At 39.5% G+C, this 26,264-nt stretch overlaps 1 protein-coding gene and 1 pseudogene across 1 annotated transcript in view; both read right to left on the bottom strand.

Moving 5' to 3' along the window:
- The window catches only part of Vwa8 (von Willebrand factor A domain containing 8), a 381,153-nt gene that overhangs the window by 6,106 nt on the left and 348,783 nt on the right, over nt 1-26,264 (bottom strand). Inside the window, exons 43-44 of the mRNA XM_010637116.1 lie at nt 14,078-14,203; nt 11,881-12,039 (exon numbers count right to left, since the gene is read on the bottom strand). Of these exons, the coding sequence (XP_010635418.1) occupies nt 11,881-12,039; nt 14,078-14,203 (285 nt within the window). The remainder of the gene's footprint in view (nt 1-11,880; nt 12,040-14,077; nt 14,204-26,264) is intronic.
- Nucleotides 6,985-8,907, bottom strand: LOC104871229 (annotated as a pseudogene).

The following is a 26,264-nucleotide window of genomic DNA, read 5'->3' as shown; positions in this document are numbered from 1 at the left end:
ATTTGGCTCTTGTCCTGTACAGTGTATTTATTTTCCTACTTTTACTTGGCCCAAACTCACTCTGCAGAGCTTATTTTTACTCCTACCTTTAATAAATGTAAAACCTTTGTGTTTGTTTTGACCAGTTCTTTGTTCAGGACAGAAAGAACCTATAAACCCCCTCCAAGGAGGAGACTAGCACCCCTAAACCTGCTAACACCAGGAGGAGGACGTTAAGAGGAGGGCTAGAGGGGGCAGAAGGTTGGAAGAACATTTTACACCTGGTTTTAAATTCATTCTCTCTCTTTCTCGCTCTCTCTCTCTCTCTCTCTCTCTCTCTCTCTCCCCTCCCTCCCTCCCTTCCTTCCTTCACAGGATCTCACTATGTAGTTCAGACTGGCCTTGAACTCACTGTGTAGCCCAGGTTGGCCTAGAATTCACAGAAATCCTCCTGCCTCTGCCTCCAGAGGGCTGGGATATAGACACATACCACCACACCTGGCTTTTTTTTTTGTTTGTTTTCTTTTTTTAAATACAAAGGAAGATACAAAAGAATTGTGGGAAAAATTTACTAACACATATGCTAAGGATGTAACACATGCTCTCTATATGAAAAAAGCATTTTTTTAGTGTAGTTTTATACCAATATAGTGAAAAGTTACAAAAAAAAAATGGAAACCAAAAAGCTCTTGAAAATTGCCACATGTAGGAAATGACTAGCTGTAGCCTGTGCCCAAGTGGGATCCCCCCCGTGTTAAGGGTTAGGACTGGCCGGGACGTGGAGACAGCTCATGTGGTTCTTCCACAGCAGCGTGTTCTAGCTTGATGAGATGGATTTGATACTGGTTGTACAAGAACTGTTTATAGCCAACTAGAAAGTTTTCTTCAGAAAGTGCTGGCAGGCTGCTTTGATGACAGGGCAAGAGAAGTAATCTGTAAAACAGGGTCTTACACAACAGGGAATAAGATCAGGTCCCCCCAAAAGAAATAGGTTTCTTATGGTTGCTGCAGTAAGAGGGGCTATGAATTGGTTTGACTTTGTCCTCCCCTTCACCTGATGGTTTGAGCTTTTTCTAATCAGATGCTAAGGGATGAGACTATATAAATCTTAGATCATGTGATCAGTTCACAGGGTCAACACAACTAGTTGTTGCAAGGATAAAAGTTGCTAGGTAATTATTAAATAGCAATCATATAAGCTATTGGATTTCAAAACAAGATAATGGGAGATAAAAATCTGATAGCAACTATCTATCATTTTTTATTGGTAAATATATCTATTTACAATTTAATTATTCACTTAGGAGAAGCAAAAACATACTATACTTTTTCAGGTGGCAAGATAAATGGGTTGCAAACTCGTTTTCTTCCTTTCCTCCCTTCTTTTTTTCATTTTTCCTGCTTTTGTCTTTATTTATGGTAAGAAAAGTGTTATTTGTAGAAAGACCAGCCTATGTCTGTACCTAGGTAGTGTTGGAAAGGTAGAGAAGACACTAAGGAATAGGATGGGGCTTTAATATGTTTTGCAGGCTCTGGCTTTTCATATCCCAGATGTACTTGGGGAGTATTCTGTATCTAATAAAATGCTTGAAAGTAATCAAGAATATATCCACCACTGAGGCATTCCCTTGCGCTCCTGCAGATCATTTTACACTTCTGTAAAAAATATTTCACTATCATAATTATCTAGAGTCTGCTATCGAAGGAAGCCAATATGTTTTACAAACTGTATTTTGTTCATCACATTGGGTTCAAGGAAAATGTACACAAATCCATTTGTTTTCATTCTTTAACTCCTGACTGCCATTCATTCAATCTAGTTCTTGCCATGACTTGACAGGGATTTGAGTGTGCTTCCATGGGAGAGACAGAGGAGTCAACAAACAAAAGTTTCACTGTCATTATCAGCTACTTAATATTTTGATCCTACCTTTTTTGAGAGACTAACAATTTTTATGATCATGATTTCTAGTCAGAGTATCCCTGAAATTTTGGGGGGCATCTTCTATTTAATACTCAACATAAATATTAAACCACAGAATAACATCTCAATTACAGAAGAGTCTTTGTGAGATTTCTTTACTTTCAAAACTTGCTGGGGCCAGGGATTTAGCTCAGTGGCACCGTGCCTGCCTGGCAAGTGCAAGGTCCTGAGTTCAGTCCCTGGAACCACAAAAAACAAAACAAATCCAAAAACCTTGCTTAAATAACCCTTTACTAGATTTGCTTTAAGAGTCTCATTTCTTTAGAGAAAGGTAAAATAAATGAAAACAAATGTGGAGTTTTAAGAATATCTGAAGATTTACTGAATAAAGGTGATTTAAAACATTTGGAATACAGAGAAAGCTGTAGTTTAGACAGAGAGATATTAGCATTTTTATAAATAAGGCTTATATTTAATCCATTATAAAGTATATTCATTTGCTGACTTTAGAAGAAGCTAGTTTTATTATGTACCCACATTATAAATTGGTATGAAACAATCACCCAAGGCTGTTTCTGAAGACTGACAACATAGGGAATTTTAACTGAGTTCTAAAACCCAAATATACCATTCTAAAGCAGCACTGCTGACTGTGGGCAGCGAGGAGTTAGAAGATAAATGTATGGTTTAAAAGGTCAAGGGAAGTGCCAAAGAACTCCAGAGTGTTAGTTAATAATCTATAGTATTACCAGCTAATCTTTCTTCATATAATAGAAGGCAATGTAAAAAGAACAATGTTCTGAAAGATCAAGAATTTTAGACATGTTTTTGACATTAATGGCTTTAAAAAAAAAGTCTAGAGCAAATCATTCAACTCCTCTACAACTCTTTCCCACTTTGTAAGTGATGCTGGTTTAGATGACCACTAACACTGTAAATCACTTGACCCCTCTGACAAATAGGGATAATTTCTGATTTATTACTTCCCGGGGTGCCAGGGTACAATACATTTAATAACTACAATGCTTAACATTTGTATAGAGAACACACTATAGACTTCAAAGGGTTTGAATGAAGCCTTTCATGTGTCTCATTTTAACTCTCTTTATAGTCTTTGGTGTAGTGTTATCCTATCTCCATTTCACAAATGAAGAATTGATGCTTAGAGAGACAAATGGGCTTTCGTAAGGCCATAGATTTAGTGCTGGCAGAGGTGGAAAGCAAACTCAGGTGAACGGATTCTAAATCCAATGCTTTTGTAATAGAGAAATAATCATTCCCCCAACTACTCTTCTACCTTCACTTGAGCTTTTTTGACTGTAGGCTTGGCCAATATTTCCTTTTTTCCCCCATTAAGTTTATTGGTACATTTTAGGTATATAATACAGTTACATTCATCTTGTATCTTTACATGATGTATCTTGGTTCTTATTTTTTCCCCATTCCCCTGCCCTCCCTTCACTCCCTCCACCCTTCCCTATTTACAAAGACTTTGTTTCCATGTTTTTCCTTTCCTAATTTTCCCCCTTCTTTCCTTTCCCCTATCCCTTCACTTCCCCTACTCCTTTAGATGTTTTCCTCCTATTTCATAATATCAATTATGCATTTTGATCCTTATTTATGCTTTTTAGTCTTTCACACCAGAGAAATTATTTGGTATTTACACGTGTGTCCTGTTTATTTCATTTAAAAGTATTGCCTCAATGTTCATCATCTTAGCTACAAATGTCTCTAGTTTCTCATTCTTTATGGCTGAGTAGTACTCCATTTTATAAGAAAACCCACATCTAGGGCTAGGGATTTAGCTCAGTGCTTCTGCCACCTGCCTCACAAGTGCAAGGTCCCGAGTTTGAGCCCTGGTACCAAAACAAACAAAAACCCCCACATCTTTATCTAGTCTCCAGTTGATGGGCAAATGGGCTGTTTCCAAGTTTTAGCTATTACAAACTGTGCTGCTATAAATATGGGTATGCATATATCACTGTGATATAATTCTTTTAATTCTTTTGGGAAGATACCCAGTAGAGGAATACCTGGGTCAAATGGAAACGCTAATCCTAGTTGTTTGAGGTATCTCCATATTGATTTCCACAGTGGTTGCACCAGTCTGCACTCCCACCAACAATGGAGAAGGGTTCCTTTCTTTCCACAATCCCACCAACATTTGTTATTGGTTGATTTCATGATATCAGCCATTCTTTGTGGGGTCAGGTGGAATCAGTGCTATTTTCATCTGCATCTCTTGAATGATCAGTGACGTTGAACACTTTTTCATGTTTCTTTGCTGCTTTTATTTCTTTGAGAAAAGTCTGTTCATTTCAGATGCCCATTTTTTAATTGGGTCTTTATATTTGGGAGGGGTGTCTGATTTTTTTGAGTTCTTTATATATTCTAGATAGTACACCTTTGTCTGAGGAACTGCTGGTAAAATTTTTTTCCCACATTGTAGGTTGTCTCTTAGCTCTGCTGGTGGCTCCTCTTGCAGTGCAGAAGCTTTTTTTTTTTCAGCTTTAATTGAGTTTATTGGTACATTTTAGGGATACAGTACAGTTACATTCATTGTTGGGATCTTGTACCTCTACATGACAAGTCTTGGTTCTCATTATTTCCCCTTGTCCCTGCCCTACCTTCACCTCCTCCTTCCCTCCCTATCTACAAACACTTTATTTCCATCTTTTCATTATCTCACATTGTTTTCTTTTCCCTTATTACCCTTCCCCTACCCATCCCACCTTCCCTACACCTTTAGCTCCTTTCTTCCCATTTCTAAATGTCAGTAATCTTATTAGGATCTTCTGTATTATTTTAGATTATTCACACCAGAGAAACTATTCGGTATTTACACGTGTACCTTATTTAGTGCAGAAGCTTTTTAATAAGATGGGATCCCAGTTGTTGGTTCTTTGTGCTAGTTCCCATGTTCCTGAGGATTTGTTCATAAAGGTTTTTCCTATGCCAATGTCTTTGAGAGTTCCACCTAACTTATCTTTCAGAAAGTTTAGTGTTTCTTTTTTAATATTTAGATCTTTAATCCACTTAGCTTTCAGTTTAGTGCATGGTGAAAGATAGGGTCTAGTTTTAATCTTTGGCAAGTTCAAATCCAGTTTTTCCAACACAATTTATTAAAGAGGCTATCTTGGACCCAGGATTTAGCTCAGTGGTGCTGCCGCCTGCTTCACAAGCACAAGGACCTGAGTTTGGTCGAGGCTATCTTTCCTCTGGTGAGGGTGGTTGGCTCCTTTTCAAAGATGAGGTAGCTGAGTATGTCTGGAGTTGTTTCTGCATCTTCTAATCTATTCCACCAATCCTTAGGTCTATTTCCTTGCCAGTACCATGTTGTTTTTATCACAGTGGCTTTGAAGTATAGTTTTAAGTTGAGAATTGTGATACCCCCTGGCATGTCTCTGTTACCTAGAATTTTTGCCTAGGTCTCTTCTGGATCCAAATGAATTTTTGGACTGTTTTATCTAGTTCTGTGAAATATACTTTTGGGATTTCTATCAGGATTGCAGTGAATTTGTATAGCAGTTTTGCAAGTATTGGCCAATATTTCTACATCAATCACTGGTCAATTCAGAATGCCTGTTGTTTCATTTTGCACTGGTTCTGGCAAGCATCTTTGGTCCTATGTCTGTGTAGTAATAAGAATTTATTCAAACCTTGAGCCTGCTTACATGATTACTCTACATTTCTAAACCTATGAAACATTCCTGAGGCACGAGGAAAGGGCAATTACAGAGACTGAACTAAGTTCATGACAGAATAACTTTTTCCAGCAGGTGTTGGCTTGTGAGTCACATCGTTCTATATCCTTCTAAGAGTTAGCTTAGCTTTCTGTCCAGACATAAAGAAAACTATGTCTATTATTAAATTGTTTATTCCTTTGAATGGTAGGATGCTGAAAGAGAGGCATGTAAATATTATATTTGCTTCTGAATTATAGTTTTTTTAAAGTACGAATTAGGCAGAAATAAAATGGCTGCAAAAATAGGGAGAAAACAACTAAGAAAGAACTCAGAATTCCTGGCTTTTCACAGTCTACATGTGCAGCATTGGGCAAAGAACTTAACCTCTTTGAATCTTGGTCTTATCATCTGTAAAAGAGAGGCTGGAGAAGATAATTTCCAAAGTCACTATCATTGCTGCTTCCAGGATTCTATGAAATTTCAGTGGTATATCCAAGAAATGGAATGAAAAGCCAAGTTTTCTTTAAGAGAATGTATGTTCTCACCTCAAAGGAGAAGTGAAATCATCTAAATGAACTAAAGATAGATGGTACTTTTTTCAAAAAGAAATTTTTTTGAAATTTAAAGAAAAAATTTATTGAAGATCTGAAAAAAATAATTCCTAAAAGATTGACTTTTCCAGAAAACTGTAGTTACACAGTGCATTGAGTCTATCATGTTAAAATATGCATTAGAGCCGGGCGTGGTGGCACACGCCTGTAATCCCAGCACTTGGGAGGCTGAGGCAGGAGGATTGCTGTGAGTTCGAGACCAGCCTGGGCTACATAGTGAGTTCCAGGTCAGTATCAACTACATAGTGAGACCCTATCTCAAAAAACCAAAAACAAACAAAGAAACAAACGAAATATGCATTAGACACAAATACAAAAACCATTAAACAATTCATCATTCTTCAACAAATTGAGCAAAGATACAATGCTGAAGGAACAACAGGGATGACTTGAAAAGAATGGGCTCTCTAAGTACCATTTTTTAAAAAAGCATAAATGGATGAGTATGTTCAGTTATATACACTGAATTGGACCTTTGGCACTAGGAATCAGAGCATTTTGTCATATAGCATTAACATGTATTGTAAAAGTGTGTAGTGTCAAGGGAATAGAACCACCAGCATTCCAAAGCAGCTTTGTCAACTAGGTAATAAATACGTATCATGTCTCTTGGTTGCCCATCATTGAATACATTGGTAGCAACCTTGAAATGAAAAGAGAGGAAAAAAGGAGCTGTAACCCCTTTTATTTTCTGTTTAAAATCCAAACAAACATCAACTCTGTCATACACTAACATCTTCAAAGTACATCATTTGTACAAGAGAAGGACTAGGAATAAAAACGTGTTGACAAGAGATCCAAACAGGTGAGAGTGCCTCACACTGCCTTCTGATGGTACTCAGGAGGGGCCATTTCATAATCACTGACACTAAACAAAGTTGCTGAATACTTTGCCAGATACTTGAAGGAATCATGAGGATAATTCAGTAATAAAGGCTCTTCTCATCCAGAGGTGTACAGGCCAACATTGCTCCAATTCATACAAATAATCTCAGTAGATGTGGTGCTCCGTACACCTACCTGGACATGGGTGCATTAGGTTGATCAGCAAGGCTCTCAACGTACTGGAGTCTCTCAAATTTGTAGAGGAGCTGAGTGCCTAGCATCACATTGAAGTATTTTTTTTTTTTATCCCTGCTACAACCTCATTAACAGCAAAATCCTTATTATCTGTGTTCCTTTGAGATTTCTTATAATTTGCATTGTCCTCTAAAGTGTAATCCACATTCTTCTTGGAAGGAAGGCAAAAGAGTGGTTTCAGTCTGGTAAAGTCCCAGTCATCAAGTCACGTTTTAGCTCTTCCGGGATCTTTAACTTTAACTCTGTTCATAAATGTTTCTTCATTTTCAACAGTAGGATCTACTTGGGCCCTCTTTGTAAGATAAGTGCCTTGGAATGGTGCTGCCATTCTGATAAATAACTTCCTTCTTCACCTTAAAGTTCCACTTCTTACCTCATGTGTCACCGGTCATAAAACCGGCGGGCGAACAAGGCTTGTCCTATAAGGAATAAATGTCCAAGAGCGGCCCCTGATCCTGACCCGCCTGCACTAGTCACCCACTATATAACCAAGCCCCTTCCCCCACTGCTTCCCTTTCTCCTTGGTTCCTTTGTTGCTGGTCTCTTTAATAAAGATCTGTCATAGGATCTCTGTCAGTGTGTGGAGGGATCCTTGGCAGGCACCTGTTTCTTTCACTCTTCGCAGGAGGCTGAGGTGTCTCACTGGTACTGCCACCATCTCCATTACCAGGGGTTTTTGTTTGTTCTTTTTTATTTTCCTTTAAACAGGTTTTAGCCATGGAATGATTTCTCCAAATGAAACACTGTACAAAATCCCACTTTATAAAACATCAACATTTTTTCTGTTGCAGATCAGACGTCTTCTTTCCTGGAGCAGCCCTTCTCATTGTTTCCTCTGCATGTTGCTCCTGATTGGTTTTTTGAAGTCCTTGCTGTTTCTGCAGATTGGTGTCCACATGTTTGAGTACTCTGCTTTCTGGAACCCATTTATCCCAATTTTTATTCCAACCACTGCAATGTATAAAGTATTTTACTTGTTTGTCCTTTATGGCAACCTTTACACACTTTGCTTCATAAAGAAGAGGCCCGTGAAAGCACAATACTCGTTCACCCTCCTGGAACTTGGGCTTCCAAATTGGGCTTGACCGCCATTTAAAGGTGAATCTCTGCCGCCTTTTCCCACCATTCCCGACTACTGTCCCTTGCTCTCTATCCCACCACAGCTAGCTTCAGATGAACGTTAGGCACAGTCGCTCTACATCCTGGGCCCGATTTGCCTGCATTCGCAGGCCTCACAGCACCACAATTGCTGCCAGCCAGCCAAGAGCCGCTGCGCATGCGCCTGTGCTGCCCCGGGACACGTCGGGATGCCAAAAAGAAAACTTTTGCGTGTAAAAGAAATATAGTACTGGCCCTAGAAAAGAGGTTTCCTAACTCCTCTTTAAACAGGTTTTAGCCATGGAATGATTTCTCCAAATGAAACACTACAAAAATCCCACTTATAAAACATCAAGTGATATCAGTGTAAATGAAATTATTTTAGTTGAATTGGGGATGGAGGGAGATGGGGTGAAGAAGCGCTGTTCACTCCTATGACCCCCAAAAAGTCTTCAAAGGTTCCTTGTTATATACTGTTAGAAACTTTTAAAATATGATTTATATATTTATATGTCTTCACAGAAACAGTATATTTGATGTCTTTTTTTCCCCTTCAAAGTTCCATTTCTGAACAACTGAATAAATCTATTTTCTGGTGACACTATTTGAGTACTTAGTAAAAAAAAATAGTCACCAAGCTTTTGGTGCTATTAAATACATTGAATTTTTAAAAAGGCATTAAGAGATCTTTAGAAGGAGGTCTATTTTAAGACGACAGTGAAAACATTCTCAGAGGCTTGAAAAAAATCCTGCATAATAAATTGGAATAAAGGTAAAGGGAAAAATGCTTCTTGACTAAAATAAAATGGTTCATATAACTAGTATTCTGCTTCTCACTGTAATTTTTAAGTGAACATTGAATTTGTGTTGGTATATGAACATTAACATTATTCTAAGATTAGGAGAATTTATGCTGGTTTTAAGCAAATAATGTTGCTTTTGTCTATCGTGACAAATGTCTGCCATTCTTGGGAATACCCAAATTCTGTTGGTAGAGTGATTATGAGAAACTTTAAAAACTGCGAATGTCTTAGAAATGTCTTACCACTAAATTACCTTTCTTCTTAGTAAATCTGGCTCAGGGGTCCCTGTGGTTTGGCATGGGCCAAGCTAATGAGAATAAAAAGTGGAGGCAGATTCCAAATGGGCCTCCTGAACCCAGGCAGTGCTGACCCCCGGCTCAGCAGCTAAGCCCATGCCAAAGAAAACAGAGCAGATGCCGAGAGGCAGGGAGTGTCTGATCACCATGCCAGGCCCGGGCTTCTAAAAGACTCAGAGCAAATACAGACTAGATACCTTTGCAGCCCAGGGATAACAGTAAAAGATGAGGTTAAGAACTGTCTGGAACTGGGGGTGGGGAGTCTCAGATCACTGTTAAATTTCTAAGGATGTCATCCTTGCCTGGAACATAAATTTTTCACCAAGAGCTCCTCAAGATGTCATCTGTTCATGTGTTATTTTATCTTCTGAGTAAATGACATCTTTTTGTTAGTTATTCCTAGCCCTTGTGCCTCTTTTACAAATGAGAAAATGAAAGTAGAGAGATTCAGTTGAATATGATCACATAAGGACACAGAACAAAGCACATTGTACACAGTCACTGATATACATGCATCACATATTTCTGAGAAGAGACCAAGAAATCCACCAATTGAGGGAGGTTAGACAGACTTACTCTTCTCTTCTTCCTTTTGTACATTTTACATTTGGTACTACCCGCATCCATTCTTCTACTCCAAAACATGAAATTGTAAAAAGAAAAACCTCTCAAAAAATGTACGTAGCTCCGTGTCATCTCCTTCTGACTTCCTCTGAGGAAGCCCCGAGAGGCCCAAGCAGGGAAGGTGGTCTGTGGCCACTCAAATTGGACACATATGGTAAGGGTGGTAGGAAGATGACACAAGTCTCCAATGTGCCACTGTAGAGGGAAGGCCTGTTTGGTGCTCTGGAAATAGAGTGGGTGTTGTGGCAAGTTAAAACCCAAAGGTTTTAAAACATGAGATGGATTTAGTTATGTGAGCTGATAGGACAGTTGATTGTTTACCCATGGCTCCAGTGATTTAAGAAATTATATTCTACCACATACTAGAAAGGACCTAAAATTCCTTTTTTAATAGATACTCTCCATTTTCCCTTGATCCCTAAAACATGAAACAGTAAAAAATAAAAATCAAGACAAATTTACATACGAGGTAGGGGAGGGTCAAGGGAAGAAAAAGCTGAATACCTTTAGGCTATAAGACAAAACAAAGTCATCATAGTTGGTTTTGCTTTTGACTGTGAGCGTCTTAGAAACTAGGACCAAGAGGGAATTTTGAACAGTGCCAAAGTTTTCACTAATCACAAGGGGAGACATATTCTACTTCTTCAAGGGAAACAGCCTTTTGAATTCTGTACCTATGCAGGGCCTGGCAACCCACAGCATTCAGTGCTTATAGCTGCCCTTTCCCTGCCACTTAATTCTGAAAACAGTTTCTCACATAGAACTTCATACAAGGGCTCCTGAGTTAGTGGCTAGGATCATTAGTAAAGAGCCTAAGTGAAGAAGTGACGGGTTTTCTTAGTCTGTTTCTTATATGCAGCATGACAGAAGTATGACTCAGGTGAGGTACAGGTAGGATGTCAACCTAAACCAAAATATGAAGTTGCTTACTCCTGACAGACATGTTTGATCCAGAATAAAATCTAGAATATATATGGCTAGACTGTGTGTCCCTTACACACACTGATGCACATGTCTGTACATATACCATCTCTCCATGGAACTTCTGATCATATCACATGGCATGTGACTGTGTTCAAAGTTATCTGCTCTGGTAAGGGCCAGGGATGCAAGTTCCCTCTGGCTGATTAAGAGCAGATTCATTACTCATGTTGGCTAACGACACAGAAGTATGGGGGATCCCATCTCTATGCTCTGAAATGGAGGCTGTATAGCAAGATAAGCAAGAGCAAAATGGAAACAGTTTAAGTGAGAGGCTGCTTCTCTTCCAGACCCATCATCTTTACTGTCAGGTGGGGAGGCATCTCTTACTGTGTAATCCTTGCCCATGTGGAAAAGGAAAGGGAGGCTGAGAACGCTTTGTGGGTTTGCTCAAGCTTGGACAATTGGCTGGCTGACAAGGGGGCAACAACAGGCAGGTATAGGGCATTAGGATGAGGACAAGGGGCTCTGAGAAATCTTGGGACAGACTTTGATATTTCTAGGTGGCTGCCATTTCTTTCTTAATTTTACGGTTAATATGTCACTTGTAAAGTGCAGTGCTTTCTTCTGTAGTAATCCGAGGTAGTGGTTCTTTAAATTATGGTGCTATTAGAGCACATGAAACAAAAAGCTCACTTTGTCTGCACTGAATACGTGAGCTGGTGAGAGGATGAAGATTTCCGTCTGCTCAGAACAGAGTCTGCGTCCACCCGTCGATAACTAGGTCCTGACCTAGGGCTCACTCCTGGGCAGATACGGCTGACAACACCTCCCATCATCCTCACCTCATGTCATTACCTTGAACTTCTCCCCATAGTTCTCGAAGGCTTCCATGACCATGCACACAGCCTCCATTGAGCGCTCCAGCCGGCCATCCACCCCATTGAAGCGGTACATACTGCCAGACACATCTACCACCAGGCGCAGACGCTTGGGCTTCTGCTGTGGGCTGCCCAGCTGAGGGAGGGAATGATGGCAAAAGTTGGTTAACCCATCAGTGGCAGTGGCTGCAGTCCCGGGAGATCTCACACAGCCTGCAGAGTGCCAGCCCTGAGGCTCGGCCCTTCACAGTGCTATGCTGGCAGGTGGAAAGGTGGCTACAGATTGTATTTCAGCCAACGAATTCCAGACTTGTGCTGGTGAGTCAGGGGCATATGGAAAAGATTTGCTTTGGAATATAGTTCTTTCAAGGTCCAGTCTAGTCTAGTAAAATGGCCTTGTAGAAGCTGATGCCTTTAGTAAGATGTTTAAAAATAATAATCTAGAAAGATATAAATCCCACATCATTTTCACTCTATGCCTCAGAGTCAGTGATTCAAGCAAGACTGTGTTATTTGGAGGGAAGCCTACATCAGTTTTACTTGTACCTGTTATGTGGTCACTTGAAAATCATTTTCCACACAGACTGTAAAAAATGTCAGATTTTTAAAAAAAGGTTATTGAAGAGGGGGTTTGGCAAAGAACTTAAGGAAAATATTTTAAATGTCTTTTGTCTTTAGTAAGCTTTCAGTTTTCTTTTCCTTCTAGTTACTGAACGGCTTCTTTTTCTTTCTTCAGCAGTTAAAACATGAAAGTGGTGTCAATTTGCTGTCTGGCAACAACTATCAGTTAAAATGTAAAACTTAGGAGGATTCATTTTGACTTTGGAGTCCTACCTGCCAATGTACAGAACTTAAGCTTATTTGTCAGGTTCACCAACAAAACAAAGGAAAAAATTACAGATCATTCTGTTATTATATAGTTGCTGACATGCATGAAAAATAATGAGCAGAGCCAGTAATTTCAGGAAAATTCTGTGGGTATTAGAAGATAATGGTTTGAGGAAAATCCAATATATTTCTGAAAAACTTGTTGAGTCTGCCCAAATTAACAACAGTGCCACACATGCTTCCATGACTACTCACAATTTCAGATGTATCCAAACACATTTGCTGACCACAATGAGTCAGTAAAGAAAGCAGTTGACTCACACCAAGGACACAGAAATAAGAACTCTCCAAATTACCACCAGATCCTCTCTGAGCAAACATCCGAATAGAGTGACTCTCTCTGCCCCAGTTACTGCACCCCCAGGGCTCAGTGGCTACTCAGTGGCAAGTCTGGGTATGAACAGTTACAGGAAGTCACTGAGCTGTCCAAGAGACTCAATATTTCATCCTTTTGCAATTGTACAGCAAATCTTTTAAAATTATGGCTGTCTAAAACCTTACCCATAACAACCAGAGTTCTTTAAGTTACCATTCCTTATTTCCTAAAATTTTCTTAAATCATATGGTGGTTATACATCTTTAGAGTTACCAAACAGTTAAACAAAACAAAACAAAACAAAACATGATTACTTTACTATGGACACAGAGAACAAAGAGAGCCTTCATTTTCCCCTCTAAGGCACTTGCTTTGTATCTTGGGAGTGGATCTCTATGGGACACATGGCAGCTCTCTTAGCTGCCTTCTTCCAGAAGGTGCTTGTGGTGGGAGGCACAAGCTGATCGCAGGCAGAGGTTGGGTTATTTGTTCCTTCAGCTTCTTCTCTGCTGGAACCCAGAGGTTGGCCCTCCCTCTACCAGACCAGCACTCCTTGAATTACCTTCTCCAGGATTCGGGATGCCCTGCTCTGCCCCGTTAGATCTTGGGCAGAGTGAAGCCCTGCTGTTGCTAGCACTGAATGTTTTGGGCTTTTCCAAACCCCACCCTTACCTTTGTAAATAGTCTTTGTCTTGACTGTTCCTTAAGTTAGGCCACTTGAGTATGCCTTATGTTTCTTGCTGAAATCTTCATGTGTATAGTAAACAGTATAATATTTAGGTCCCCCCCGTCTCTCTCTCTTTTTCTCTCCCTCCCCCTCTTCCCCTCCCCCTCTTCCCCTCCCCCTCTCTTCTTCCCTATTTCATTTCCTAGATTTCCATATTCAGGATTTATGATGTTTGGGCACAACTCAAGGGAGCACATTTCAGTAAAGAAGGCTGAAACCTGAGGCTACCAGTTCATTACTTACTTGAGGCTCCAGCTCACCCCGACGTCTGTAGATGGCTTTTTCTCCAGTCAGCCCATCAATGATTTTGGCATCATCTAGTTCCCCAGTAGCTTGGTGTCTTAGCCACTGTCTTTCCTTACCTTTAGCCTACAATGACACATAAACCCAGACACAGAAATCTTTAATTAATTCTGCAGGATCTCTGACACACTGTACTTGAATAACAGGAAACACCCCAGAGGTCTTTTCAATAAGTGATAGTTCTGCAGGAACACAGTCACATAAAGGGACTAGTTTCTGCTCTGCTGACAAAGAAATGTCCTTTGCGTGGGTTTTGTCAGTTTTAATTGTTTTAACATGTGGAACAATAAAATGAATGCACTTGAAGGATGTACAAACAGGAAGACAGTATGCAAATGAACCCCTGGAGAAAAGCTCAATATCTGGAAATGTAACAACAATGCATTTCTTCTGGATTTTCTGTCACCGTGCTTCTAGAGAATTTATTATGTTCCAAAATAATCAGGTTGAACTTGTTAACACTGTCTGCAAGCCCAAAGAAAATTTGATCTCCTTTTGGAAAAGAATTTGCTACTCCAGTTCTCTGTGACTTAGTGTGTAAATGGAAACAGCTGCAAACAATAGTACACGGACATTTTGTACCCCACATGTTTCTCTGATCATCTGCATTCAAAAATCTGAATTACTTTTCCACAGGTATATCTACATACTATTTTGCCACAATAATTTAGTTGGGTTGGAGGTTTAGCTCAGTGGTTCTGCCGCTGCTTTGCAAGTGCAAGGTCCTGAGTTTAATCCCTGGTATCACACACACACACACACACACACACACACACACACACACACACACAATTACAGCCATTATCAGGTGGACTGAGAGGACAGTGAAATGATAAAGAACTGTAATATCCCAATCAGAGCATGTTTATCACAGCCAATGACTATATTTACATTAAGACCTGGGAAGAATAGCTGAGATTTTTTATACATGCAAAGGGATTAAGATACTGTATACTTCACAGACACAAAAATATGGGAGGTTGGTAGAATTATAGTTAGTATTTTAGTATTTTATATTTCTTATATGGTAAGAGGATGAGATTTATTTATTTATTGATTGAGACAGGGTCTCCCTTTGTAGTTCAGGCTGGCTCTGAACTCACTATGTAAGCCAGACTGGCCTTGAACTCAAAGCAATCCTCCTGCCTCAGCCTCCTGAGTGCTGGAATTACAGGCATGAGCAACCATGCCCAGCTAAGAGGATGAGATTAAAATTGATTTCTACTGATCTGCATTTTTAAAAATCCCCCAAATTAATGAATAACTATTGTAATAGCTATTAGCTAATAGTAGTAGCTTAACTAGTTAATAAAACCATATAGCATCTAGTAAGATTGTAAAAATGTCAAAAGAGGTTTCTGTGTAGGACATGTGTTCCTTATCAACCTTGGTAAGGAGGCTACAGAATGTAAAATATTTTCCTCTTTACTTCCTTGCTTATAATGATTATTATACTTAAGTACTGTCTAGCATGAAGACTGTTAGCACTACACATGCTAATAAAAGAAAAGTACTCAGCAAAATTTGTCCTGTGAGTGAAGGAGAAGCATATGCTTTTTTCCTCAATAAATCTGCAATCTTTTTCTTGTTTTTTTGGTCAACTTTCAAATTCAAGTATAATGTAATAAAGGGCATACATTTTTAGGCGCAGATCCTAATGAGCTATTATGAAATAAACAGCATTTTAACCACCCATACCTCTAAAACTTCCCAGTTCCTTGTTCTGACTTTACCACTGCCGAAGACAGCACCTGTCTCAAACTGTCATATTATTGAATAAGTCTGCCTGTTTATATGGAAATGGAATCATACAATACATATATTTTTTCCCTCCTCTGGCCTCTTTGTTCAACATTTTCCCTGTAAGAAATTTGCCACATTGTTATAAGCAGTAGTATTTTATTCTCTTTTGTGGCTGCAATAGTATTCCATCATATGATTTTCACAATTTGTCCTTTCTACAATTCTTTTGTTTCAGTTTGGGGCTATTACGAGTAATACCACCATGAATATGCCCATGTCTTTTGGAACAGATATATATTTATATATATTGTGGTTGGGTGAAAGTACTGGGTCACAGAGTGTGGAAATGTTCAGGTTCAGTAGGTACTGTATTAATTTCTCAAAGTGGGTTTTCCAATTTACATTTCCATAAGCAATGTCCAAGGGTTTCATTTGTTATACCCTCATCAACACCTGATATTGATAGCTAAAGAAGTTTCTTGAGACATTCTGGTGGGTGTATAGTATGTACCCTTCATTTTTATTTGCAGATAAATGAAGTACTTTTGGTATAGCATGTCTTAGATACTTTTAGGAGAATGAACCAATAGCATTTGCTTTGAGAAGTGAAAGTATGGATCAGCCTTTTAAATCAGAACTACTGGGCACAAAGCTAATAGCACTATTTATTAATTCTTAAGTACATAACTTGCAGACAAATATGGTAAGAAAATTTATTTTTTATCTTCTAGCAATCTAACACTTGTAAATTGAAAAGAGAAAGAGGCCTAACTGAATGGATGCTCTTGAGGGCCCTGGGCTGGAAAGGGAGCTTTTACTGAAAGCCAGGTGTGGTGGCACACACCTGTAATCCCAGCATTCGGAAGGCTGAGGCAGGAGGATTGCTGTGAGTGCAAGACCAGCCTGGGCTACATAGTGAGTTCCAGGTCAGTCTCAACTACATAGTGAGTCCCTGTCTCAAAAAACCACACACACACACACACACACACACACACACACACACACACACACACAAATTACTGAAGGCTAAATAGAAACATTTATTATTTTGAAGTGAACATATAAAGACTTCTGTATTTTATGGGGCTCCTTGAAATACTTTTTGAGATATTAAGTTCCTACTATATTTAAATAACTGCTTTTACTTATAACAAGGGGCCAAATATGTTCTTTATTATATAGTCATATTGCATGAAGCAAAGTATCCTTGTAAATATGCCCATCTGCTTTGTATTATACAATAAATTCATACCAATGGGAACTCATTATATTATATATAAAGCTAGGTTGTACTGCTAAGAAATCAAAGTTACAGACTTTCTAAAAAAGAAATATCATTTCAATACATTCATATAAAGAACACTTAGACTAAGTGAAATGCTCAGAGAATGAGGTATTCTGGTTAATTCATTTTTTGGGAAATCTTGGTTAACCAGAAAGTGTATGTGTGCACACAGAAACACATATATAAAAACCTATCTGCAGTGCTGAGGATGTTAGAATGAATAAGCTTGACCAAAACCAATTATCTTGTGGTTTGTGATACTGTCTTGTGATTTTAGCACTGAAAGCATTCTGATTAATTTCAAGGCTTCTCTTATTTGGGCTATAATTTAGTAAGACTTCCCTTACCTATAAACTCTATAATCCAGACAATTTTTTATTATTCCCTTAGAAGAATTTGGAAACCTTAAGCAGCCATTTTTTTCTATAGAATGTATGAACAGTCTATAAAATAAAGCATGTGCAAAACAGATGAATAAGTAATTATAAATGGATATTTAAGGATTCCCTGGGTACAGTGATTTTTTCCTATTTAACATTAGCTCCCATTATTTTAACATATTGTTTTATCACCTTTCTCCATACTCAGTATGCTACTAATCTGCTCCATCCAAACAAAGACTATTTGATGAATTAAGGAAAACTTTTGTATATATTTATAAATTATTAATCAATGAAAACATTTTATTTTGTGGTTCTCAATACTTTGACATAGCTATTAAAATATATTAGTAAATACATGCTAGGTTCTAAACAATGAAAGAGTATTGTAAAGAAAATAGAAAATATGCTTCTTCTTATTCCAAGGATTGTGCTCTCCGTCTCCCTCTCTCTCCCTCCGCCTTCCCCTTCCCCTCTCCCTCTTTCTTTTCCTCTCATTGGGGATGGAACCCAGGGGCACTCTACTACTGAAATATACCTCCCCCTAACCCCTACAACACCGCCTTTTTTTTTTGGTCTCGAGACAAGGTCTTAATAAATTGCTCAGGCTGGTGTCAAACTTACAATCCTCCCCCAGCCTCCTGAGTATCTGGAATTACAGCTGTGGTCCTTTTTTCTTCTCCTTCCTTCCTTCCTACCTACCTACCTTCCTTCCTTCCTTGCTTCCTTCCTCCACACCTCCCTTTAAGCAACATCTCATTGCAAGTGGAAATAGTGATTCATGTACAAAGATGATTCGTCTTAGGAGAGTTTGTACCCTTGGGCGCTGATATGGAACTAAATCATTACTTTGGGTGATAGTTTACTGTCATTTTGCAGTATTTTTTTTAATGAACATAAATAATTTCAGGTATTAAGAATTCAACATGGTTCAGGTTTCAGAATTAAATCTGTTGTAGCTCAAAGATCTGGGAACTACAGTATTGGTCGTGCATCTTAAACTGTTTAACAAGCTCAAAACCCTAGATTCCACCCCCAAATATCTGTTGTCTGTAGGTCCGCCCCATCTCAGGAAAAAGCAATGGCAACCTCACTGTTCTTCTAGGTGCTCAGGCCACACACCCAGGAGACATCCTTGACTCCTGCTTTAGCCACACGTCACGCACTGACAGATCTCCGTACTCCTGCAGAACCTGACATCCCCACCATCTCCAGGCCTACTGCTCATGCAGCCGGCATCTGTTCCTACCCAGACCACACAGCCTCCTAAAGCAGCCTCCTCACTCTCACCCTTGCTACTCTCTTAGTTATTGTCTCGTAGATGAGATACAACACCTGAAACCTAGAATTTAAAAGAGGAATGGTTTACTTTAGCGCACAGTTTGTAGAGGTTCCAGTCCACAGCGGGCCGGCTCCAGGGTAGGGCGGCACAGGAGGGGAGAACGGCTCAAAGTATGGCATGCAGGAAACAGAGTATGAAGGGAAGAGTGGGAGGGGAGACACACGCCCTCAGTGAGCCACTTCCTCAAACCAGGTCCACCTCCTCAAATCACGTTCAGCCCACTGATAAGGATCAACCCCCATGGTCCGATCAACTCCCCCAAACCCTGTACAAGTACGTAAGACTTTTGGGGGGCATCTAGATACAAACCGTAACACTCCCACAGTTCTCTCTTCACGCAGCAAGTAAAGGAATCTCTATAATACATGTTGTGATTTGCAAGGAATCCATTAAAAAGTGCTGACACAACTGACTGTATATCTTAAAAAACCCAGGTGGAATTTCCATTTTTCTAGTCTTTTTTTAAGAATGAGAGAATAAGGGAGCGGGGAGTGGGAAAGGAAGGGAGGGACAAGAAAAAAGAGAACAGATGGAAAAATGGAAACAAAGCTTTTGCAAAAAAAAAAAAAAAAAAAAGGAGGGGATGAGGGGTTGAAGGGAGGAGAGAATGGGAAAAAAGAAGCAAAATATATGACGTACAGGTACAAACTCCCTGTGATAAATGTCATCATTATGTAAATCTAAAATGTACCAATAAAAAGATAAAGAATATTTGTCTTTCCCACATATAATGTGAATCATCACATTTCTATTTCCTTCTATTCCTCTACTTTCCTTCTTTTTGTAAGTTCCTATATCAACTTAGCTAAAACCAATAAAATTACCCAAAAAGCTTCTTGATTTTTGGTTAATGTTAAAAATATGAAAGTTTAGCCTGTTTATTATTAAATGTATTTTATATTTTGTATATGTTTTTAAAAGAATCATTCTTGATATTTAAGTTTCCTCTTAAACTCATTTACTTGATTCTCTAACTGCTTTCAATTCTCATTGCTACTTCTGTTATACCACAAGGTTCCCATTCTTTTTTTTTTTTTTTTTTTTGGTCCCAGGGACCAAAAACTCAGGATCTTGCCCTTGCAAGGCAGGTATGTTGCCACTGTGCTAAATCTTTGGCCAGGTTCCCGTTCTCAAGGAATTCTGATTCCTCTTTCAACTGGCAAGTGTTCCTGTAAGTACATATGTGTGCACACATGCATGTGCATATTTATTTCACACTTATTTTTAGAATGGGTACTTGACATATTTTGAATGTCTGACTATCTGAAAATGTCTGTCACCTTTGCGTTTTGGTTGAATGTAGAATTCTTGGGTCATAACTTTTCCCTCAGCATCCTGCAGAAGTTCTTTTCCTGTCTTCATCAGTCAGTGCTTTGGGGGAACTAAGGTAAGATAAAGTTTTCTTGCTATGACAATAACTGGTTTTTACCTGCTTGTAAGCTTTCAGGATATGTTCTTTAGCTGTGAGATGTTAACACTGTGTGAGTCTGTGGTGAGGTGCTCATCTCTCCACTAGCTTTGAGGATTTTAAACTGGTTTTCTTAGGTACTGTCGTGTGGCTGACACAATACCTGACACTCACAATTGAAAAGAGGAGAGGTTTATTCTGGCTCACCTTTCAGTCCACAGTCAGCTTGCTCTAAAACAGGGAAGCAGAGCAGGGGAGAAACAGTTCGTGGCAAGGTAGCAGGAAGCAGTGGGGGGGCCGGGGAGAGGACAGAAAGAGAGACAGAGATAGAGGCAGACAGAGACAGAGGTCTCAAGGGAGGAAGGAAGGAAGGAGATAGACCCTTCTAAGTCCTCAGTTTGGCCCATCTTCTCCAACCAGACTTTACCTCATATTTAGCTATAAACTCACACATCATGAGTATCACACATCATGCACCTACCAAAAGCCCCACCTATAAGGCTTAGGGGGGACATTTTGATATAAACCATTACACTGGTGGTAGTAGTTTAACTAAATCTACATTACCAGGCCAATAACTCCACAGAGAAGGAGTTAAAACAGTGGGAGTTGGAACCGTGGACATTTCCAGCACGATAACTTCATCTTCACATCGTTTCTTACTTTGTTTGAAAAAGCCACTGCATTTGGCTTTTGTTCGATCTGGTCTTTAAGCCAAGTGCAAGCTAGGGCTGATCTGGCCGCTTTCCCAGTGCTAATCCCCTTCCAGTTCTGCTTGTTGCTGCTGCTGCTGAATGACATCCAAACCTCTCTACCTTCCTTTCCCTCACCACCGCTGCTTCAGATGCTGCTGCTCGGCACTGACAAAATGCAGGTCAGGCGAGACACTTCTGCTTTTTCCTCACCTCTGCAACCAAGGGATATCATGAGATCCCTCAAGATTCTCTTAGGACCCATGCATTTACTTGCAGGTAATGCTATTTCTAAGAAGTTTATTGAATTTTATTTCATAGGAGTCCCATTGCATTATATGGATACTTCGCAAAAATTCTCCAAAGGTGCTTGCATGTTACTGGCACCCTTCCCTAATTCCTACTCACATGGGTTTTCACCATTTATAAAGTTTTACTATTTTAATGGTCATCTGGCAAAGATTAGGTTAGACAACCATGCTTGTGCAATCTGGAAGCCAAAAGACATTATTTCCAAGCTGTCCTGGGTCAAAATTGTCCTCCCATGGGAACTAACACCATATGCTGAGATGAGTCATTGATGTGCTAAGACAGAAAAATTGGAACTTTCTGCTCTCTCCTGAAATTCAGTCATTCCTTGATGTGGCTGTCTTCACCCTTCTCTCTTCTCTGCTCTCTGCACTTGCCTTAGTCAACACAACTTTCTTGTCTTGGGATGCAGATAACCATAACAACGCAGCTATCCATAGAGATATGTAAGCCTATCTAGCTGGTCCTAACTTTGCTCTTCAACCTCAGGTTCATATCTGAAAAACTTCAAATTCCAAGCTTGACATTTTTACATGTGAGTGTCCTGGTAACGAGAAAACACACTAACACCCAAAACTAACATTTGCTTTCTTTACAAGTCTTTCTTCTTCCTATGTTCCTTATTTTTGTCTTCTAGGGCTCCAGATCTTGAGACCCTTCACTCCACATTCAGTCAGTTTTCCTTCCTTCCTTCCTTCCTTCCTTCCTTCCTTCCTTCCTTCCTTCCTTCCGTCTCTCCCTACCCTACCCTTCCCCTCCCACTCCTTCCCCTCCTTTCCCTTCTCTTCTTTTCTTTTTTTCCTTTGTACTGGGAATTGAATTCAGGACCTTGCACTTGCCAGGCAGGCACAGAACCACTGACCTACATCTCCAGCCCAGTTACTGTTTTCTTGTTCTACCTCTAAACTGCTGCTGAAATTATCTCACCTTTTCCATTTTCATTTAAAGTATTCTATTTCAGGTTCCGATCATTCCTTACCCCAAAAACTGAAATAATTTTATGATTTGATTTCTAGTTTCTGCTTCTGTCTTCGCCGAGACTTTCTCTCTTATGGATATGACACATCCTAAAGAAGACAGCGCACATATTCCTTTTCTCAAGTGCCTTTGTGACTCACTGGTCATAGGCTATAGTCAACCTCCTCAGCATGGTGCTCCAGGCCCTTTGGGATTCGCACTCTCTCTGGTTTTCTCTCCCACTACCAACTGCCCTCAAGCCCAGCCCCAAATTATGAACTCCTGTCACTCTGGACATTTTGCTGTTCTCCAAACAGCCTGGTATTCAAACATTCATCTTCTGCTTAGAGGGCTTTTTTTTTTTTTTTTTTTTTTCTGTCTAGATTATTGCTTCACAAACCGTCTTTAGTCTCTAAACACTTACAACCGGTCAGTGATGCAATAAGTAACAGAAATCAACTGTCAGTATTTAGAAACATGACTGCAATTTGACGAAGACATTTTATAGTTGTTAAACCTAATATTTAAAAAACAATTGGGCTTACATTCTATATGGTTTTTTTAGTAATTCATTTCTATTGTATTTTTACAAAACTATTATTCCATGCTGGATTTAAAGGCCTGGCGCCTTCCCATAGAAGGTTTGAGAAGGGCTGGCAATGCTGTCCATTCATCTTCGTGTTAAGAGAGAGTTACCAGTGCAAACCAAGTCTATCCTTCCTGTTCCAGCTCAAGTGACACTTTCTCTGTGAGTTTCTCTCCAACTGTCCAGCTCAGAAATGACTCACATATTTGTCTACATGCCCACAGCACTTTGTTTACCTCTCTGTGGCATTTACCATATTATGTCTTCTGAGCAAGTACACAGCTCCTCTTCCCTAGAAGGTTAGTCACTGAAGGGAAGAATCCTTAAGCCAAATAGACCTATAATAAATGTCACTGAATGAAAAAGTTATTATAGACTAAGTAAAAGAAGTGAGAAAATGCTTTGTCTTTGCATATGAGGAAAGGCCTCAGAGTGAAGCCGAAGGTCCTAACCCTATACCCACTTGCCTATCAGCCTTCTGTCCTCATCCACATCTCACACCGGGAAGAGTCCCGCCTACAGCCAGCTCACACCTGTGAGGCTGCATCTGTGCTGCACCTTCTGCTGAGAGGCCTTTCTCTGGTTAGCACTTTTGTGTATGTCAAGACTTGGCTCACGTGTCCTTCCTCTGGGCTTTAGCTCTATTCTATTTCCCTCCCTCTGGGCACTGAAACGATCTGTGTCGGTGTCTCTCTTCTCTGCCCCTTGACACTAAAACCTTCTTAGCATGGGACAACAGCTTATTAATCTTTGTGCCCTCAGTGCCAAGCACAGGGCATGCCACATGCTCAGCCTTCGAAATGCTATTTATCTCACAAAAGTTCCTTCTGAAACACTGGAGGAAAAAAAAAAACAATTACTGGTGGATAAGAAGAGATATCATATTAGCCAAGGCCATCAGAGAAAGGCAATTTAGTTTACACTGAGAATGAAATTACTGACTGTAGATTAGAAAAACATTAGAAAGTATGATTAAAATCAGTGGCTTTTTGTGGGAAATGATACTTTCTTTTGTTAGGGAATGTTGCTGTCAAAGAATGAGATTTTGAATCAAGTAAAATTGACTATCATTTAATGAGGACATTCTGTTTTTGTTTTGTTTTGTTTTGTTTTTTGATACAGGGTCTCACTGTGTAGTTGAGACTGACCTGGAACTCACTGTGTAGCCCAGGCTGGTCTCGAACTCACAGAGATCCTCCTGCCTCAGCCTCCTGAGTGCTGGGATTAGAGGCGTGTGCCATCATGCCCCGCTGGAAATTCTTGATATAAATTCAGAAAAAGTTTCAATAACTAGGACTTTGTGATAGTACATATGGAATAGTCAAGAAGGCAAGGAAAGTCACTAGCAGTTATCTAAGTGGAGAACAATGACGCCACTACGGCACAAGCCCGTGTTGAGGCTGATGTCAACAAAGGTGGCCAGAGCATTTCCTGCTCCTTAAATCTCAACCCAGCCAGTCGGCTTAGAAAGTCATCTCAAACAATAATTTGCTAGTTTTTGGCCAGACTGTGTGTTGCTCACCAAGAAAACATTCATACTATTGGGATTACACAGCGACCTCAGAGATGCTGGAAGATTTTAGTCAAGCAGAGCCACACAGGCCTGGCAGAAAGGAAAAATCAAAGCCTCCTTGCTCAATTTACAATCTGAAGTTTCATATTCTACAGAAAATCCTGTCCACTGTGGGCCAGCAGCTGTGTTTTAAGTACTGATAGCTCGCTATATTGAGGACTAGAAAGCCCACCTGAGTATAATTCCTCTATAGATTAAAATAAAAATTCAGTAAGAGAAGCATTTAAAAATGTTGTGTTAGCATTTGGGTAATGATACGAGATACCTTATTAATATAGGTAAGTACTACTCTGTTTATGGAATGGTAGAAGTGAAAGAAGGTAACAGGGTTTCAACAGATAATAGGAACCTTTGCTTTCATTTCAGACACCTGCTTCCATGGTCATATAATTCAGGAAGAGTTACACTATCTTTCTAATCTTCAGTTTCATTATGTATAAAGTGGGGACATAATATCTATATTTGATAGGATTATGAAAATATTCCATTTGGATGACTATCCATTTGGATAACTTTCCCAAATATCAAATGTAGAAAACAATACTTTCAAGGCTATTCGTTATTGTTATAGTGATTAAATAGCACAGCGAATGTAAAAAGTACTTGACAGGGTATATGGCTTGTAGTCTAGGCTGACAAATATTATTAAGTACAATGAAAGAAATGATGACTCTAATTCTCTGGGAGAGAACACTATGTGCTAAGCACTATTTTAAGTGGCTTACACATATAATCCGAATTAATCTTCATCACTGTCCTGTTATGCATCATTCTCATTTTACAGAACCCAGGCTGTCTGGCTCCATAGCTGGCCCTGTTAGCCACTAAGTCATGATTATGATGGCAACAATGACGGCAATGATGAGGGGCGAATCTGGATGAGGATGCTTCAGTGAAAGTACTGAGCAGAACACCTGGTAAATGCCTGCTGTTATTATTGTGCAAGTAGTATTTTTAGAGACTATATCTTAAAATTTTGCCGTTGTTTAAGCCTATTTTCTCTATTTTAGATATATGGGGAAGAAGAGAATAAAAATTTCTCAGAGATAGTTACAAGCCCAATCCCTTTAAAATAGGGGACAATTTCCTATCTTCCTTCTGTGGAGCCTCATTTGTTGCTTTCACCTGAACCTTTCTTTGCTTGCTTTCATTTCTTTTTGAAAGCGGAAAGCAAAACTGTTCTCATGGCTGTGGTGTTTGGCAGGAGTCTTTCTTTAATGCTTACCCTAGTTCTGATCCAGGATGGTGCTGCATGATACTGGGTAAAGTCACAGTAATGGATCTGACTTCTCTCCTTTTGTTGACCTTATAAACATACTGCCATTTATTTTAAATGACTGATATGGGGATCTCAGAGTAACTGTAACTACCTATATCATGGTGCCCAATCAACACCAATCAAAATATTAACTGATACAGATTAATCGGATTAATTGAATGCATGTTGTATCCATCCCTCTTCAGTACTGTGAATCTTCAGATGGTTTCTGATACCCACGGGGTAAAGCCCAGCATGGTTGAATGTTCTCATCCACAGTTAGGCATCACATGATCTGGTACCCACACCTCTGCCAGGCTCTTCTTTCTCACCACTGTCTCCTTCCTGTTCATTCTCTTCTCGGTCAAGCACTTGCTTCTCCTTACCTGTGAACTTTTACTTGTTTCCCATGCCTGCTTCCCTAACCACCTGAGAAATTCCTCAGTACTTCTCACAAATAAATTTGAATGTTACATTTCACAGGAAGCCTTTTCTTTTCTATCCCATACCATCACATGAAAACTTCTCTATGAAACCTAAGGAAACTGTCTTCTTTGATGCTGTGTGTGTGTGTGTGTGTATATATATATATAT

The sequence above is a fragment of the Fukomys damarensis genome, unplaced genomic scaffold (assembly GCF_012274545.1).
Source record: "Fukomys damarensis isolate Sample0158 unplaced genomic scaffold, DMR_v1.0_HiC HiC_scaffold_38, whole genome shotgun sequence".
Classification (NCBI taxonomy): domain Eukaryota; kingdom Metazoa; phylum Chordata; class Mammalia; order Rodentia; family Bathyergidae; genus Fukomys; species Fukomys damarensis.
The sequence above is the reverse complement of the archived record's forward strand: the minus strand, read 5'-3'. Positions and strand labels throughout refer to the sequence as shown.